General features: G+C 43.8%; 6 protein-coding genes across 6 annotated transcripts; 3 read left to right on the plus strand and 3 right to left on the minus strand.

The window, feature by feature from the left end:
* Positions 1 to 1716: 1716 nt before the first annotated feature.
* On the plus strand, positions 1717 to 4767 carry O0I10_004869 (uncharacterized protein; the record flags this gene model as incomplete). Its single annotated transcript, XM_058484918.1, has 7 exons — positions 1717 to 1771; positions 1844 to 1948; positions 2008 to 2584; positions 2653 to 3727; positions 3788 to 4265; positions 4328 to 4479; positions 4540 to 4767. The coding sequence occupies 7 exons, from the start codon at positions 1717 to 1719 to the stop codon at positions 4765 to 4767; spliced, it is 2670 nt and encodes an 889-aa protein (XP_058344417.1).
* Positions 4768 to 5180: 413 nt separating this feature from the next.
* Positions 5181 to 7295, minus strand: O0I10_004870 (uncharacterized protein; the record flags this gene model as incomplete). The annotated part of the gene is made up of 14 exons (XM_058484919.1): positions 5181 to 5209; positions 5263 to 5352; positions 5411 to 5548; positions 5598 to 5718; positions 5774 to 5889; positions 5942 to 6054; positions 6119 to 6177; positions 6235 to 6371; positions 6433 to 6506; positions 6571 to 6677; positions 6744 to 6901; positions 6957 to 7057; positions 7117 to 7219; positions 7286 to 7295. 14 exons carry the CDS (start codon positions 7293 to 7295, stop codon positions 5181 to 5183), a joined length of 1356 nt encoding a protein of 451 aa, XP_058344418.1.
* Positions 7296 to 7583: 288 nt separating this feature from the next.
* O0I10_004871 (uncharacterized protein) lies at positions 7584 to 7993 on the plus strand (the record flags this gene model as incomplete). The annotated part of the gene is made up of 2 exons (XM_058484920.1): positions 7584 to 7858; positions 7915 to 7993. The coding sequence occupies 2 exons, from the start codon at positions 7584 to 7586 to the stop codon at positions 7991 to 7993; spliced, it is 354 nt and encodes a 117-aa protein (XP_058344419.1).
* A 717-nt stretch (positions 7994 to 8710) lies between these two features.
* O0I10_004872 (uncharacterized protein) lies at positions 8711 to 9791 on the minus strand (the record flags this gene model as incomplete). The annotated part of the gene is made up of 6 exons (XM_058484921.1): positions 8711 to 8843; positions 8905 to 8934; positions 9000 to 9310; positions 9384 to 9520; positions 9586 to 9635; positions 9787 to 9791. The coding sequence occupies 6 exons, from the start codon at positions 9789 to 9791 to the stop codon at positions 8711 to 8713; spliced, it is 666 nt and encodes a 221-aa protein (XP_058344420.1).
* A 4382-nt stretch (positions 9792 to 14173) lies between these two features.
* O0I10_004873 (uncharacterized protein) lies at positions 14174 to 15445 on the plus strand (the record flags this gene model as incomplete). Its single annotated transcript, XM_058484922.1, has 1 exon — positions 14174 to 15445. One exon carries the CDS (start codon positions 14174 to 14176, stop codon positions 15443 to 15445), a length of 1272 nt encoding a protein of 423 aa, XP_058344421.1.
* A 72-nt stretch (positions 15446 to 15517) lies between these two features.
* On the minus strand, positions 15518 to 17547 carry O0I10_004874 (uncharacterized protein; the record flags this gene model as incomplete). The annotated part of the gene is made up of 9 exons (XM_058484923.1): positions 15518 to 15587; positions 15645 to 15916; positions 15971 to 16378; positions 16448 to 16521; positions 16569 to 16656; positions 16713 to 16806; positions 16866 to 16951; positions 17011 to 17086; positions 17147 to 17547. The coding sequence occupies 9 exons, from the start codon at positions 17545 to 17547 to the stop codon at positions 15518 to 15520; spliced, it is 1569 nt and encodes a 522-aa protein (XP_058344422.1).
* Positions 17548 to 17675: the final 128 nt, after the last annotated feature.

Here is a 17675-nt window from a genome sequence, read left to right on the forward strand (position 1 = left end):
AACTATTCTTCTTTTTTCGTACGCACTACAACTCCCATTTTCCATCCGACTCACGACAATGAAAGGTAGTAAGCTCCTTTATGATGAGCATGTGCAGGTGATAGTAGATAGCTAAAAGATAGATGCCATGGTAGGAAATTGCTGTCATTCATGAGAAATGTTGCCACCCGGCATTGTTCGGCCACATCTTGATAAAGCATAGAACCCAACCATCGTCTCCCAAAGGCGTTGGATACGCCTTATTCCAATCCTTTATCTCCATCATTATACACGTGTACTCATGATCTAAATTACTGCGCTCATTGTTCTCCTTCAAAATAAACAACCCTTACTTAATCCAAAACATGCACACTATGCCCCATGAACACACCTTTCATCATTGTTGAAATCGCGTCTTTGTATGCGCTTGTACACCAACAGATATCGCTTGATACAACGAAGCAAAGAGGAAGAAGAAGAGGGAGATCCATTCGTACATCAAAGTCATCATCAGATGGAGGTACATAGAGGGAAGCTCAGGATATGGATCGCTTTTAAAGCAGAGTCAACAATGCCAGCAGTCGTATTGTTTACCATCACACTTTCATTTGTATCGCTTCTTAACGCGACGCTTTGATCCACAAATGATAAAATGCTGATCGTTAATTGACCTTTTATACACCCCGTTGTAATCACCGTAGTAGTTATCTCTCATTTGCCATTGTGTTTTTGAAATATTGACATCATAAGTGCAAGTGCTATTATCGTTATCATGCCCCTACGATGGCAGAGCCGTAAATAGCGAAGAACATTGGTATAATTATGCAAAGGAATGAATCAATAGGGGCTGTGTGACAAAGAGTGGCTCGTTGTGGAACATGGAGATCAGACAGGACATGCATTATCGATGACCTGAATGTCGCTCACGTGAGCACAATGATCCCACCATGGCTTTAGAATGGTTTACGTAAAGGTAGTAGCATATAGAAGGGCATGGGATCAAAACATCACACGTTGTAGATAGGGGATAGGAGCAAAGGTGATGATGATCCCTTTCAGTGAACACACCCTTGCCACTGCAAATGCAATGGTTGCACAATGCCCATAACCTTGCTTTCACAATAAAGGATACGTCCAAAAGACGACCATGAGGTTAATCAAAAGACTACAACTTGCTCTTGTCACAAATGCAGAGGCTGCTGTTCGATGCTGGTACATAGAATCGATATTTGACATGTGTCCTGGATGAAAGCCGATGATGCGTTTTATTTTATATAATGGCTAAAGCTAATATTATTATCGCTATGAAGACCAGCTACATGTCCTTTGATATCAAAATCATGTGACGATTCGTTGTCTATGTCAAAAGGTGTGGGTAGGCGAGAAATTTGATGGCCCTGATAGTTGAAAGTCGCGGTTGATGATGCTTCAGGTACAGTGGGAGCATGCTATTGTTCATCCAATAGCTCACCGCGTAATTTTCGCGTCAAGGTTGATCGTCGGCCCTGAAGACAATGACAAATCCAGACATGATGATCCCAGGCATGTATAGATTCTCAGCATGATGCAATGGCAGATATTGATATGTACATTGATAAATACCATCATTAAGGAAATGAAACGCGTGTTGGGTCGAGCAATGCCGGTCTGTGATATAAACCATATTGATTACCTCTTGTAACGGAGCTACCTCCTCTTTGCGCCGATACTCTTTTCCTGCAGATCCAGCTAACAACAATGACCATCGACAACATTGAGCCTATAGTGAATACATTCCCCGAAATTGAGCAATGTGAGTGTCCTTGTGTGTGCGTGTACGTGTGTGTGTACAAACGCTTGTGTCTCTTGCTGACAAAAGATACAGGTGACAGAGTCGAGGTATTGGCAGACTGCGAGAATGACATGAATCGCGGGACCGATCGCTTGAATGACGTTCGCGATCCTATGGACTTGAAAAGAGGACGAGAAGGTTGGTATAAACGTGTTGTCAAGGGGATAAAACGAAGCATAACTGTTATCTTTGATTAGAGCCACCACCACATGTTGTTCCGCTCAACAAGAAGCCAAAGCAAAATTACAAGGTTGCCAATGATACATGCATCACCTCGCACATCTCCTTCATCGCCAAGGACATGTTTATCCGCAAAATGATCAACATCACCGAGGCCGCTGAAGAGGCGCATTTTCAACAAACTGTGAACGACAGCAGCATCAGCAAGGAGAATACAATGGCTGTGTCATGGCAAGGTGGACCCATCAAGCATGAAAACGGCCGCACCTATTACAGCGCAGCTATCGTGGATGGTGAACTGCTTGAGATTGGCGATACCGTCTATATGCGCACTGGTGATGAGGAGCCTTGGTTCGCCCTGATAATGTCGTTTTTCGATGGTCCCGACGCCGATTATCAATTTCATGCTCGCTTCTTTTCGCATGGCAGAGAGACAGTGCTCGATGAATTGGCTGGAGAGCGAGAATTGTTCTTGTTGGATAATTGCGAAGATAACGATTTGTATTCCGTAATGGGGAAGGCCAATGTCATTCGGATGGATGGTGATATTGAGGAACCCACAGCATTTACAAAGAAAGATTGGTGGTTTTATCGGTAAGAATTCAATGATGGTACATGAAATGGGATTAGTGTTACTAAACAGAGCCATCGTATAATAATAGGCTGTGGTATGATCCTGAGGATGCAGTCTTTGAGGATGTTGATTTGCATGAAGATCCCGATGTGTGTTTGTCGTGCAGAGCAAAAGAGGAAGAAAAATCACGTGAGCATCCAAAATGGGAGGATGGATCAGTGAAGTATCAAGGCGTTGAGTACCATGTGCACGATTTCATCTATACCTTGATCGGACCGGAAAGCAAGCCCTATGTTATTGCACAAATAGTCGACATTGATGCTTCCAGGCACACCATCCATATTCAGATCATGACACGCGATGAGGATCGCTGCAAGCTTGATCATTACGATTTGATCGACAATGGATCAGAGGCACCCTATAAGGATTCACGCATGTTGACAATGACAACTCAGCAACAACAGATCTCATTCGAGGAGTTGGAGGGCAAGTGTTGGGTTGAAGAAATCAGCAATGTGCAGGACGTCAAGGAGTACAAACAAGCCCCCGACAACTTTTACACCCATGATACCATCACCCACTGCCAACAATGCCTGGAAGAGCGACTGGAGGATGAAGAAGTATGGCAACGTTTTTATTACAGCACCGACAAATTGAGCGCTCTTGATATTTTTGCTGGTTGTGGCGGCTTAACGGTTGGCATGGATAACACAGGAGTCATCGAGACCACCCACAGCATAGAGTTCAACCCCGATGCTGCCAAAACATTTCAACGCAATTTCCCTACTTCAACAGTGCACAACCAATGCGCCAACGTGCTTCTCACAAGAGCCATTGCCAGCCATCATCAAAAGATCGAGTTGGACCCCATGGACGACTTTCGTGGAAAACCACTGCGCCCAATGCCAGGACCCAATGACATTGATTTCATTTATTGTGGACCCCCTTGCCAGGGCTTTAGTGACCTGAATCAGCACAAAAAGCCGGGAGAGATCAAAAATACGTTGGTGTGTTCAGCCATGTCCTATGTTGACTTTTACCGCCCTTCCTACTTTTTGCTCGAGAATGTGCGTGGGCTGGTGCATTATAAGCTCGGCAAAGATCGCATTAACAATGGTGTCTTGAAATTCATCATCCGATGTCTTACTTCAATGGGATACCAGGTAAATCACCTATATACATTAAACGTAAAGAGGCAACGAATGATAACAAGATAATGATAGGTGCGTTTTGCGGTGCTGCAAGCAGCGCAATATGGAGTTCCACAAACAAGAAGACGGCTCTTCGTGTGGGGTGCCAAGATTGGCAAGCATCTTCCCAAATTTCCTCAGCCCATGACATGTAGCGATTATGCTACGAATACGATAATCAAGTTTGCGGATGGCACAGAAGTATCCCACGTGACCAGGACTGGTAAACGTGCACCATTGCCGATGCTCACTGTTGGCGATACCATCTCAGATCTCCCAGCATTTGACTATGAATGTCCAAACGCAAGACCCAATCTACGAACGTACAATGCTATCCAGCAACCACCTGGAAAAACAAGCCAGCACTACACCATCCCACCAAAAACCGATTTCCAAACATGGCTACGTGGAGACAAGGAAAAGTTACGCAATCATGTCACACGAGCATTCAATGAAATCAATGTGCAACGCATTTGCGCCATCAAAATGGAGCCAAAAGCTGATCACAATTGTAAGTTATCTACATGATAAACCTACATCGCTTATGTACACTCATCTGTGATTTTAATGAAGGTCTACCTCAAGAACTGATACCATGGGCCCTCGATCGAAGAAATCCAGCTGCTGAACGCCATAAGTTTTGGCCTGGTCTTTTTGGACGGCTCGATTACAATGAGCAGTTTCAAACGGCTGTCACCGAAGTCAATCCTCTGAGCAAGCAAGGTGTAAGTAAAGATTTTTAGTTCTATGATATCAACGTTCTCATATTACTACTATTATTATAGACCGTGATCCATCCTAATCAGCATCGAGTGCTCACTGTACGCGAAACAGCAAGGTCCCAGGGCTTCCCTGATTGGTTTGTCTTTAAAGCTATCAGCAGCAAAAAGCCCAATCAAAAAGTCAATGCCATGTACATGCAAGTGGGTAATGCGGTGCCTGTTCCTCTCGCTGCAGCATTGGGCAACGGTCTCAAACACGCCATGTTTGAAGACTGGCTTCGAGACCAATGATCACGTGCTTTTTCCACCAACACACATCCTCACACAATCACACATCATATACAACCACGCATACACACACGCCTACACATTTATTTGTAATTCCCATGTATAGATTCCCACTCTTAGCAATTGTCAAGTCCTCCATACAACATGATTGTATCAATAAAGCATTACCACTAGAGTACCCACAATATGTTTCTATGACTGGTGGCATCATCCAGCTGATTTGCTTTAATTGTTACCTGGCAGCCTTTGCATGACTTGTCGTTAGACACCGCACCTGTTTCCAAATACCCTTCATACACAGCCGACTAGTTTCAACCCGATCACGACAACAATGGTATCCAAGCATGATAATATAAATTACAATGGGTTTATATGGGATGATGAGAGAACAATAAAGATACCGCTAGAGTTACTTGCTAGAACTCCATGCTGTTTTGTGCTATGTCTAATCGAATGATCAGCATCGTTGCATTCATCCTCGGATATCGTTTTGCATACCTCGCTTTATCTTTTGGCTTTCAATCATCAGGCTATTGACAAACTTTTCAAATGTCTCAATGTACGGTCGTAGAGAAGTTTTCTTGTAGTCTACGCAATAACCTATGTTAGAATTACCATCAACCTCCATTTGAATCCATATACATACCGGGAATCTTGCGTTCAGTGTTGTCTTTATGCTTTTGATCGTATTCATTCAGCTCTTTGGCCAATTGACTCAACGTCGGTACACCCAGTGGATCAAAGCTGTCGCAATCTTCCACCTTGATAGGCACACATACACGTTCTATTTTCCGATAAGTAGGTTGCTTAAAGCCTTGCTCTTGCAAACTTACGTGTCTTTGGATGTACACAGAATGGGCTCTTGAGTAAATGGTTGATCTGCACCGAGACCTTGTCATCTAGCCGAGGATAGCTGTATTGGAATACAATGTCTCTGGCAACTTGACTTCCTTCCTAAAAGCAGTATTCTTAAGTATTGATCGACATAGCTGACACGAAGGAGACTCACCGATCTCTTCTTTTTCTTATCCATGGCTGTAAGCAACCCGAGCAAATCTTGCCATTTATCTTCTCCTGACCTAGAAGGATCCTCACTCCATGCTGTATTCAATTCTTCCCGGATGCCTATTTTCCTTTTTAGCAACCAAACAATGACAACCCAACCCAATCTTCTTACCTGCATCAGGAAGGATATTTAACACTTTTTCCCAGCTCTCAGGTTTATCCAGGATGCCTTGTTCCTCGAGCAGTAATGATCCAAAGTAGGGTTTGAGAATGTCCAATGAACGTCTAAAGACCCAAGACACTTTCAGCCAACTTGCATACCCGCCATTGTTGTTGTTGGCGTACTTACCCAAGTGAAGGATGTAATGTAGCCGGTAACTTGACCTTGCGAGCACTTTCAGCACCACCCTAGGCACATCCATATATAAGCACACAGCCTTCTCCATCAAGTGATCCTGTTCTTACCTTGATCACTTCAAGAAATCCAACAATGGCCTTTCGGCTTTCATTGTTCAACCGGCGAGCTCGTTCATCGGATACCCAGCAATGCACACCACGACGACCCGAGTAGACCCACATGATATGCTTAAATCCAAAGTCCTCTAGATGATTCAAAAGGATGAGCACACACTTATTCTCGATTTCCATGTGATCTCTACTTACGTCGAAGAGAAGCATCAATGACCTTGATTGCAATTGTCATGAATTCCCAGCACTTGTGACAAATATCGCCTCCACTATGATTCCACTTTTATGTCAATCCTTTCGTTTCCTTGATATCCCATCATCATCATCCTGTACCTGCAACATGTTCGAATCTCGTCGTAATCTGTCATATCAATATCGAATACCAATTCCTTCTCCTTTGGAATGAATGCCTTCTCGTTTACGGTCTTTTTGTCTTTTGGCTATGAGTAGATAGGATGTTAGCATTGACGACATAGTAGATGCATTCTCGCCTCCCACACACTTGCCTTGACCGAGTATACAGCTCCAATATCGATTTTCACTGGTTGAAGTCGTTCAATCTCTTTCTTCATAACGTCGATATCCTGGAACGAGTTGTATCGGATGTAAATATCAGATGGCAATGTAAAACTGAATTCTCGGTGCGTAAAGTTTTGCGAAGTGTCTATACAAAGGCATATTAATCTCCCAATAAAAAGCCTTCCAGGATCCTGCTTTACCTGTGCCATAATTCAACCAATGGAAATACTGCTTGTAAGGAAAGAAGCGCTGATAAAAGAGTCGCAACAGGAACACTGGATCGTCATCGAGTGATTGCGTTCTAAAAGCGATCGTGTAAGTACCGTGTCGAATACACTCTTGTAAGCCTATTCTTATTACTTGTTCGCTAGAGGAGTGTTGTTGGGCTGTTGATCGGTGTCCATGCCGTCTTCAAAGTCATCGTCAAACAGATCCATTGGGACATCTTCGAGCTCTTTGTGTGCTGTATCGATTGCGTATCAGTCTTTACGTTCCATGTAATAGCTTCAATTCCAATATGAATGCCTACTTTCTGTCATAGTATGAAGAGCGGCAAGTCAAGCACGTCAAAAGTTGGAACAAGAGATATTCGATACGCGAGAGAGGCGCGTGCCGCCACATTTCCTTCCCGTCTCGTGACGCCAAACCATCAGAAATCATCACCAGGCACACCATAAAATCATCACTGCAACACTGGCTGTTGCCTTTCGTTCTTACCCTTCTCTTTTTTCTTTTCCCTTGAAATACATCCTACCTCCATTGTACGTATTCTGCTTGATGCCTCATATTGACCCTTTAGCTAATGTGCTGATGATAGGCTAGTCAAAATGGATTCAGATGCATCATTTTCCAGTACCGATTTGGACCCCCTTTATATGCGCCCTCGAGAGGATTATCAACCTCCATCTGATACAGGCAGCGGTACGATCCATATATGGACGGATGAAGAAGAATACTTGACTGAGAGGCGAGAGAGGCTTGATGAGCTATCCACTGAAGCAAGCGCATCCATAGGTGGTAGCGAGATGGCGTCATCGGATGACCTCTTTGCAACCGATCTCTCATCCCTTGTTGATGATGCTGATGCTGATGATGAACATAGGTATGCTGGTATTGATGAAAATAACAAGATGCTCAATGACGGCTATTCTCCAATAGTAGTAATAGTAGTAATAGCAGCAGTAGTAGTAGCACGGATATGTCTTCTTTATCGCATGTTGTGTATGTGCATTCCTAAATCCAAACAGCATTCATTTGAATAGCCTGTTAGTGATATGTGCATGCAACCATCACACGTCATTTCACCATGCTATGGTGCTTATTTCGACACCATCAATTAGCAGCAGATAGCTCTATCACGCCTACAGCATAGGTAAAACATAAAGATCCCCGGTTTCAAAATCTACATAATGAAGCATCGAGTATCAGCTCATTTGAAACATGTACTTTGAACGGCATCACAACTAATCTCTCCATGGCAACCTGATTTATCCATCACTGCCTTCCAAAAAGTGTTTGAATGGATGATGGGGTGTTTATTGATAAAAGATACAACATATATAAGCAAGGTTCTTATACAGAGGATGGAACAAGTTGTATGATATATAGCAGGATAATTGAGATTTTGTTTAAGAGCTTTATTAATAAAGTATGCAAAACAACTAGCTGTGCCCATCAACCAGGATGGCTTCCAGGTGCGACCACGAGGAGGTGATTGGCAATCCACACCAGTAGTTTAACGTCATTTCGGAGAGCAGTTTAGCGCCATGTCTGGGCCAACACGTTTAACGCCGTGTCAAGGCGGATAACGTATGGCGCCTGAATGTCACGAGCAGAACCACCTTCCAGATCACACATCCACTTCCCAGAGGTTGAAGTATTGCTGCGACTTCTGAGTCGAGCGAGGTGGTCATCCTGTTACCGCTATCTTTGAATTGAAAGGGGGCCTATCCAATCACGGCTGCTTGTGGTGAGAGGACCGAGGATATTGGCAAGGACCTGGGACTTCTTCTTGTAGACGATGGTGGCGTGCATTGTTGTCTCCATAATCAGGCCATCTTCTTGCTTCAATGCATCTTGAATCGTTGCTATCACATATAATGATGAGCTGTATGAGTTTGGATTATTGTAAAAACGATCAATGCATACCCATTAACTCGTGGATGGGGCTTGTTGTATCTGCTGGACATACACCAAGTACTAAACCAACATTTGCTTAGTTGAAGTGAGACAAAGAGACACACGTGAGCATAATGTATACCTTGAATTCGGCCACTTGGGTTGAAAAAAAAGCGACCTTGTCGCAGATGAAGGAGTCGTGGATGGCTTGTGGTGGATGTGCCAAAATTGCAGCAACATCTTTAGCAAGCTGTGCTACTTCCATAGCAGACCACTCCACATCCGTTTTGCAAACGGAGAAATGGAGTTTCTCCACCCGCACCACTTTTCCATTTGCACCAATCGTTTGCCTCAACGCAGCGAGGTCGTTTGCCACCTGAGGGCCACCAACAGCGATCGTAACGTAGTTTTTGGTTGAGGGACCAAAAACCATCAGCTACCAAAAAGAAAGAATGTGTTTAGAAGCTGATAGTCAATACATACCCACTTTTTGCTTGGGCCATACTTACCAAACGTTCAATGACCTTGACCACATGGTCAACTTTGTCTTTCGGCCCATCGATCTCTAAGATCTTGCTGTCAATGAGCTCGATGCTAACGCCTGTAGCAAGGGTCTTGAGTTTCGCGATAACGTCGCTACGAGGACCTACCAAATTGCAAGAGGAAAAAGTGAGTCATGAGATCAGTGTTGGTATTCTTCATGTAACGTACCGAAAACTTCAACAAGGTCATCCTTATCGTGCTTCCACTTGAGGACTTTGCTATTTGCACCATGTCAACTTCAGCACCCGACGTACGTAGACCATGGCACCGTAACCAAAAGATGCATCATGGGAGATAGCTATATCTATAGAAAGTAACAGGGTAGCATGTATGAGTAGTGACTCTTCAAATAACATGATCGGGATTTACCTCATTACAAGAATACAATATCGCAATACAACGGCAATGAGAGTAGGATAATAGTAAAGCACTATGAATAACCACAAAGATCAGCGCTTATTCACAAAGCTTGCGAGGAATGGGCATACGTACAAAATCTTGGAAATTACGGCCTTGTAAGCAATCAAAGAAGGAGGAGAGAGGACAGAGACGTGTGGGAGTAGGGTGGGTGGCGACAACATCCTTTTATTGTGCATTGTTGGCGTGGGTACTTTTTTGTCTGTTGGGGATGATGGGTCGATAAATTGACGCATATGAGCTGATAAAGTGAAGAGGGCGCATATACCAGGATTAAGTCTGAAGAGCCTAGGTCTAATGTTGTCTATGCATACATCGTCCAAATTAGGGCGGGTGATAAAAATCTATCAATGAAATCAATCACTTGTACGCCTAATGCAGTTGATGTAATCTATCAAGAAAATCAACTACTTGCACGCCTAATGCACATCCCCGTTATTAAAAAGGTGTCTTACCATGATGTTGTCAACCTACTTTTAATATTGGTATGCGTGTTCGGTAAGCAGCGAGAATGATCGGATCGCCTTTGATATCAGCAGCCAATCCCATGGCATTGCGCAATTGTGCTTCGAATAAAGGATGGTGCAAGAGACATGGTGCAAATAGCAAAGCCCTTCTTGTCACTCTTCTACAACACCTGCCTTTCTTGATACTGCACGCCCTCTTGCACATTCCTCTGCCACAATCAATGGTAGCAGCATTCATTTCAGCAGTTGCTATTAGCAAGACCTTTACTCCATTGGTTCAAACAGCATTTACAAGCTTGTCTATCTACTACAACACACTCCGTTGCCACGACCAAAACAACGGCAGTTGCTACCAGGAGGTCTTTACTCCATTGTCTCAAGTTACTTGCAGCTACTTGCTTCGGTACATACGGATTCCAATGGATGGGGTGCCACATCAGCTATTAAGTGTACCACAATACAAGCAAGCTTCACCTTGTTGAGATGCGCTACAGACAATCAGGCGTGATGGAAAGGAAGCATATCAGCAGCAGCCACAGAAGCTCTTTCTTATTGGACTAACAATGGTTATGATGGATGGATGGATGGAATCAAGTGCATGATGGGAAATACTGGCATGATGCTTTGGTTACTTGGCGCGTCGTCGGTAGGAATGATGGATCATGTCGCGTGGATACGGCTGAGGATGGACATTGACAAAAGGGGTTGTATCTTTGACCAGAGCTGTTTTACGGCCATGGACGATATTGGAGCACTCGATTCAATGCGACCAGCAGCTACTTCGCAATCATGGATGAAGGATGATTATGACACCAGCAACCAAGAAGAGTACAATGACACCATTTCCCCCCGTTGCCTCTATATGATTCACTCGTTCCTCATCGTTCAATCCTATTCCTTCATCATGTTTGTTTGGTAAACATCCACACTACACCATATGCTATTCCTCGACCTTTTCATTGGATGATTCTCATGATAACGGCGGCGTCAACGGATGGAAGCTACCATGGCAAACAAGTTATGTACAAGCATCCTTTATTATCCACTTGGATTTAGCTAGCATGTTCCTTCCTTCTTGTTGCTTGTGGAGTAAGCCTCATTGGATGAAATAAAGGTGGTATCGGTCTTGTAAGTCATTCAATACGATGTACTCCTAAGATGTTGCGCTTGAGAAAATGGTGTAGGAACATGCATGGGCGAAGGGATTTCGGGTCTTGTAGGATGCAAGTAGCTGCAGCATCAAGATGAGAGAAACAACAACAGTATCTTAATCCAAGACATTTATTGAAGCTTTGGCTGATGAAAGCATACGTCAACCTAACGTAGTCTGCTAATGGATCAAGGCACAGGAGGTATGCTCTGCCATATGGAATCAGTGTCCCAACCAGAGGGAGGTGCCTGATCTCGGCTCCATTAGATCGTGGAATGTCCAGCAATCAAGATCGCAACATAAACATAAACCGGGATCAACAAGGTACGCGATCGCAGTTATGCTCCTGTTGGTGGCTGGTATCAAACAAGAGCGCTTGTCGTAGTAGTCGTACTTGGTGTATATAGTCAACTCTTGTGCACATGTTTTAGTAGTTGATCGTGGGGATTTTTTAACCTCTCCTTCCTTTTCCACCACCACCACACACACTATTGTCGATACACTTGAAAGATCCTTAAAAATCGATAATAAAAGATCATGAAATCGGGACCAGCTGAGTCCGTAGTAGTACACAAATGAGTATGCGGCATGCGTGTCGTGAACCCCCTGGTCTGTGCGCCGAATTTATACTATATCAAGTAAAGAATAGCTATGTCTCCGCTTCCCTGCTATGTTTCACCATGCACATTACACCTTTTCTTTCAAAAAGTACCCTTTATACAACTTAAAAGCATGCCTTTGCTACTGATCTCTACACGCTGAAAGCATGCCTTTGCTACTGATCTCTACACGCTGAGTCAACAGCCAATGAGATAAGAGTACCCAAAAGGTCACAATAGCCAAACGGACGTCAGAGCTGGGAGCGAAATTGGGATCGAAAGGTATAAAGGAAGGGCGTTCCCCCACACTTTCTTTTCTTTTTTTTCTTTTCCTTAGAGCACCGTTACCAATTCCGTAAACATGAGGACTGTAATACCTTCCAAGTCTTAAAGGCCTGTTCAAGGGGGGTTCCTTAATTGTGACCGTAACTACCTTGCAGTTCTTTAAGCTCTGGTTAAGGGCTGCTTCCTCACTGTGCCTTGGTCAAGGTTGGTGTCCTTGGCTAAAGGCGGGAATGGTGAGGCAAACCTTCTCGTGGTCATTCCTGTGAGTACACGGGTCGTCTTAGACTTGTGGAAACCAATTGCCTCTCTTAGCTTAATCTTGTAAATACAAATCATACATAATAAACTCTTTTCCCTTTAAAACATAAACTTGATTTCATAAACAAGTAGTACCTCAAATGAAAGAGAAAAGTGCTGCGGTCAACACGAGACCAAAGTTGGGTGGGGTTACATGGATGGAACACGCTTAAAAACGCGTTTGAAGTTCCCGGTCCCGAGTCTTTTGGTGACATTTTTTCATCGATTCTCGACGAAAAAGATATCAAACGATAGATAAAAGCCGTGCGATCAATATGATGTATATATTGTAGGGATTATGTTTGAGAGATGCGTCGTGGAGCGCGTTTTTATTTGGTCGACACGGCCTTTTCCCCTTTCTTTGTCCGTAGCTACCTCCACCAAATTCCATCATTTTTACACGAGTAATACTGCAAACGATAGAGAAAAGTCTTGGGATTATGATGATAGCAATAAAATATATACAAGTTTATAGGGATCACGAGATAGAGTGGTGGAGAGTATGTGGGGTATGACATAGTAAGAGCAAGTGGTTCTCGGCCAGATCGTTAACACTTTCCCCCATTTCTTCTACATTGCTTGCATTGAGACCTTTTATTGCTCATTGACACCAAGATCTTGCCAAGTACTTGCGGCATGGGTGACTAAAAGCTTTGGAATTTCTGTAAACTCAAGATCGCCATGGCAAGCCCAATCGGCGCACACGTGAAGGTACACTCGTCGACAACGTATCCATGGATACCGCAGGATGTACATGGTTGACCTGGAGACGCAAGTAGTATTGTGAACGTATGGGACGTATCCTTGACACGCCATTGCAGTAATCAATCCACCTTGATCCCTTCTGTACCTTGGTTCCCTTACATGGCAATGGCCCCTCTTTCCTCGATCAACGAAAAAGGTATATGTATTCCGAAACCTCGTTGTGTGGAGCTGCAGGAGAACCAAGAAAAGAGTACTTTTAACAATGCATCATGAAACAAGACAATTACAGTATCATCCCTTTGACTATGACACTTTATAAATAACGCATTGTGCCCCCCAAACAGCTATTGACTGTAGACAACTATGTAGTAATACATTTATATAAAGAACACGATCCCAGGATCTAAGAGGATGTCACCACGCTACTTGAATGTATACTTAAAGGGATAAGCATTATGTTGATGGAGCATACCTTCGATAGTCGTGAGCGTTTTTCTGATAAGGAAAAGGCCAATGCATTCTACAATCATCATACCAATGAATCTATACATCTTTTATTTGTGATTCAATTGAGTGGGAGATTGAGATGATAAGATAAGTCTACTCCTAAAGTATCTATATTCCAGAAGCGGGAGCAACCTTTGAAGCCAAGTCAATGGATATAGTTAATCCCAAGCAAGTATTTATGCAGAAACGCATATCTCATTTCAAAGTAGGGGAAGGGATTTTGATTGGTTGGTAGAGCGAAACACAATGAGACGCCAATTGTAAATGATGAGAGCGGACAATGGGGAGACGCGACGAGTGTCTTTCTTGTGAACGTGTGTCTTTTCAACATGGATCTCGGCCTCGAACGCATTCAGACTTTATTGCGAGCACTCAACACACCACAAGATACATTCAAGGTCATTCACGTTGCAGGAACCAATGGCAAAGGATCAGTGTGTGCTTACATGACAAGTGTGCTACGACAAGCTGGCCTCAGCGTCGGTCGATTCAACTCTCCTCATTTCCTCGAACCCCATGACAGCATTTACGTGAACGATAGCCCCGTATCCAAGCATGAATATGAAGCTGCTTGTGCTTATGTGAGCAAGATCAACAATGAGCAGGATATTTCGGCGACTTCTTTTGAACAACTTGTTGCTACAGCTCTTTGCCTATTTCGAGATCATCAAGTCGAGTGGATCGTGATTGAAGTTGGATTGGGTGGAGCCTTGGATGCTACCAACATCTTCGAGACACCAAAGATGACCATTATTACATCCATTGGGATGGATCATGCAGCAGTTCTTGGAGGAACGATTCAATCCATTGCAGCAGCCAAGGCAGGCATCATGAAATTAACTTGTCCAGTGGTCATTGCTCCTCAAAACGAACCCCATGCTTTGGATACCCTGATTGACCATGCCAAAAAAGTGAATGCACCCTTTAGACTTGCACGAGCAGCAACATGGATCAAAGATGCATCATCATCAACATGCCGTTTGGATGACACAACAACTGCCAAGGGCGCCATTGAGTATTCAATATCATTACGCGGTGATTATCAGCGAGAAAATTCAGCAACTGCCGTGATGGCTCTTTTATGGCTTCAAGAAAACGGTGACATCTCGTTTACGATGGACATGCTACAAGCTGGAATGGCAAGGACACGATGGCCCGGAAGATTGGATTATATTGCTACACCCATGTTCGAAGGACAACAGCTCCCACCTATGCTCGTCGATGGTGCACACAATATACCAGCTGCAAAAGCGTTACGACAACACATTGATGATCTTGATCCAACGCGAGTGCTTTGGCTTTTAGGAGTGACAGCGGGGAAAGACATTTCGGAAATGTTGTCAGGACTGCTCCGCCCCAATGACACCGTATTGGCTGTACCTTTTTCACAACCTGACGGGATGCCCTGGATACATTCAACACCGCCACATGAAGTCTGTGAGCACGCCATGAAGATTGTATCGGATGCACGACCTTTGGAAAGTGTTCAAGCGGCCTTAAAGATGATACCCTCGCTAGAATCCTATTCTTTAGTAGTCTTGTGCGGTTCGCTTTATCTTGTAGCTGATTTCTACCGGCTCTTAGACAATAAAGATGTATAATAAAAGACCATTATCCACCATTCTAAACAGTCCAAATTGCATTAATTAAGGAATAGTACAGAAAGTGTTTTATTATGTACGTTGTTGCTGTTGTTGTTCTTCTAATTGACTAGGATGGCCTTCCCAGCTTACTCGCACACCGCTATTGGAGAAAAAGTTGAGTTAGCTTTACCAATAAGGAAGCAAGACAAACCCTTACCCATCATTCCAGTACACCGAATCGAGCTGCCATCCTTTTTCTTCAAGGGCATCCATGAACCGGGGAATGTTCTCTTTGGTCCAAGTAAGACTTTCATCCAACGCATCCATGTATGCATGCCAATCGGTTTCTTTGCTGATGTTTTTGCTGGCAAGGGTATCGTGGAACTTTAGAGCATGAAGAATTGACTGAATAACGTCTTCTGATTCAATATCCTCGTGGAATAAAACACCCATGACGCCTTTGCGATAGCCCAAGAGATAATTTTCATTCTAAAAAGAAGAGCTCAATGCACACATGTATGAACAAAAAATGACATCACTTACTTTCATGACGTGTGTTGCTGATTGGACTTCGGCTACGGAATCATATGTTTGTTCGGCACTTGCACCCAATTTGAGTCGAATGGATACATGAGAACCAGGTTTGATCCACTCTCCAAATCCAATTTCCCGAGATCGTAGCTCCTTGTATCCTTCAGCTTTTCCACTGTCAATAAATGTCCGGCTAAGAAGAGTTAACTTGGCTTGATTCAACACCTCAAACTCTGCAGCATTAAGCATCTTGATCGTGGCCCATATGTTGATTGGCGTCAAAATGCTAAAGGCACCAAAGAGATACAATGGCTCGTGTGATAAAGAAATGACACCAACACCCGTCAGCATACCCAAAAGATGCGCTGTGGACATTTGTGCATCATCCTTGGCAACGATATCACCGATATTTCCCGTGGTCTATACATAAAATAGCCCATACTCCCATCAGTTGCTTGAACATCCCTTCCCTTTCCATATATTACTTACAGCAAAATGCTTGGTAAACGTCATGTGACTTGCTAGCCATATGCTCTCGTGCACCAGATTGAACATATTTCCAACTTGGGTTTGGCGTGAGCCTCGTTGTATTGCAGTGGATGAATTTTACCTGCAGCAAGCGGCAAGAATAACTTGGGCGACACCACCGAAGTACATAATTGGAGGAAGCATCCCACGGCTGAAAATCCTTCACAGACCTATCACCTTGAATTAATCCCAATGATGCATGGTTCGAATGTTTTAGGCCGCTTACCATTTTCCAAGTCTTTGGATGTGAATCGAATGAACTTGCAAATCGCTTGATGAAAAAGAGCTTGCCAAACTCTCCAATGCCATCCTTCAATACCCTATCATCCCATCTCAACATGAAGCCTATACGCCTTCATCCTCTTCCTTGCCAACCTACCATTGGATCGCAACAGCACCTCCTGCTGCTTCAGCTTCACCAAGGCCTAACGATGCCAACATGGCTTGTGAACATAGCACACCAATCTATGTATACATTTCATCCATCAATAAAAGATTGCTTTCGGCAACCGGTTAATCTTTACCGCTGATCCGACATAGGTTTCCAAACCAAGCCAAAGGTGAAAAGGCTTATAGCAGCTGTGTACAGATTCCGGATACCTTTGAAGCATACCATGTAAGCAATCCAAGACAACAACAACCTTCTCATCCATCGCTTACCCGACTGGAAGAAACATTTCTCGTAATGATTGCCTGATACCACCAAGCAAATGAACATTCCCCTTTTGGTCATCTTTGTTATCGGTGCCGATATGTGTGCTTGATGATGCCACATTGCTCCCTGACGACTGCAACCATCGCCAAGACAACGGTGGTGATGTTACTGAAGATCCAACACGTGATTTACTACTCGTTGCAGGTTTGGCTTTGGCTATTGTTTGCAGGCTGGTGTATATCCGTGTGCGTCCATAAACATGTTCTGTCAAAACAGTTGTGTTACTGGTTTCTTTGGATCGTGTGGTGCTGCTCCAACGATGGCATCGTAATGTCGACCTGATCCTGGTTCCATGACAAGAAGCTGGAAATCGTTGCTGTATCCGTGAGACATGTTGCCGGAGCATTGTGAGATCTACCAAGAAAAACATATGCACCCTTGATGCTCTGTCAACTATTTATACCCAGCGAAGGGTCTCCTCCTCCTCCGCTGCAGCCCGCTTTGTGCAACACATGATAATTTGTACCTTGAGTA

This window comes from Lichtheimia ornata, assembly GCF_029851405.1.
Source record: "Lichtheimia ornata isolate CBS 291.66 chromosome Unknown scaffold00018, whole genome shotgun sequence".
Classification (NCBI taxonomy): Eukaryota; Fungi; Mucoromycota; class Mucoromycetes; order Mucorales; family Lichtheimiaceae; genus Lichtheimia; species Lichtheimia ornata.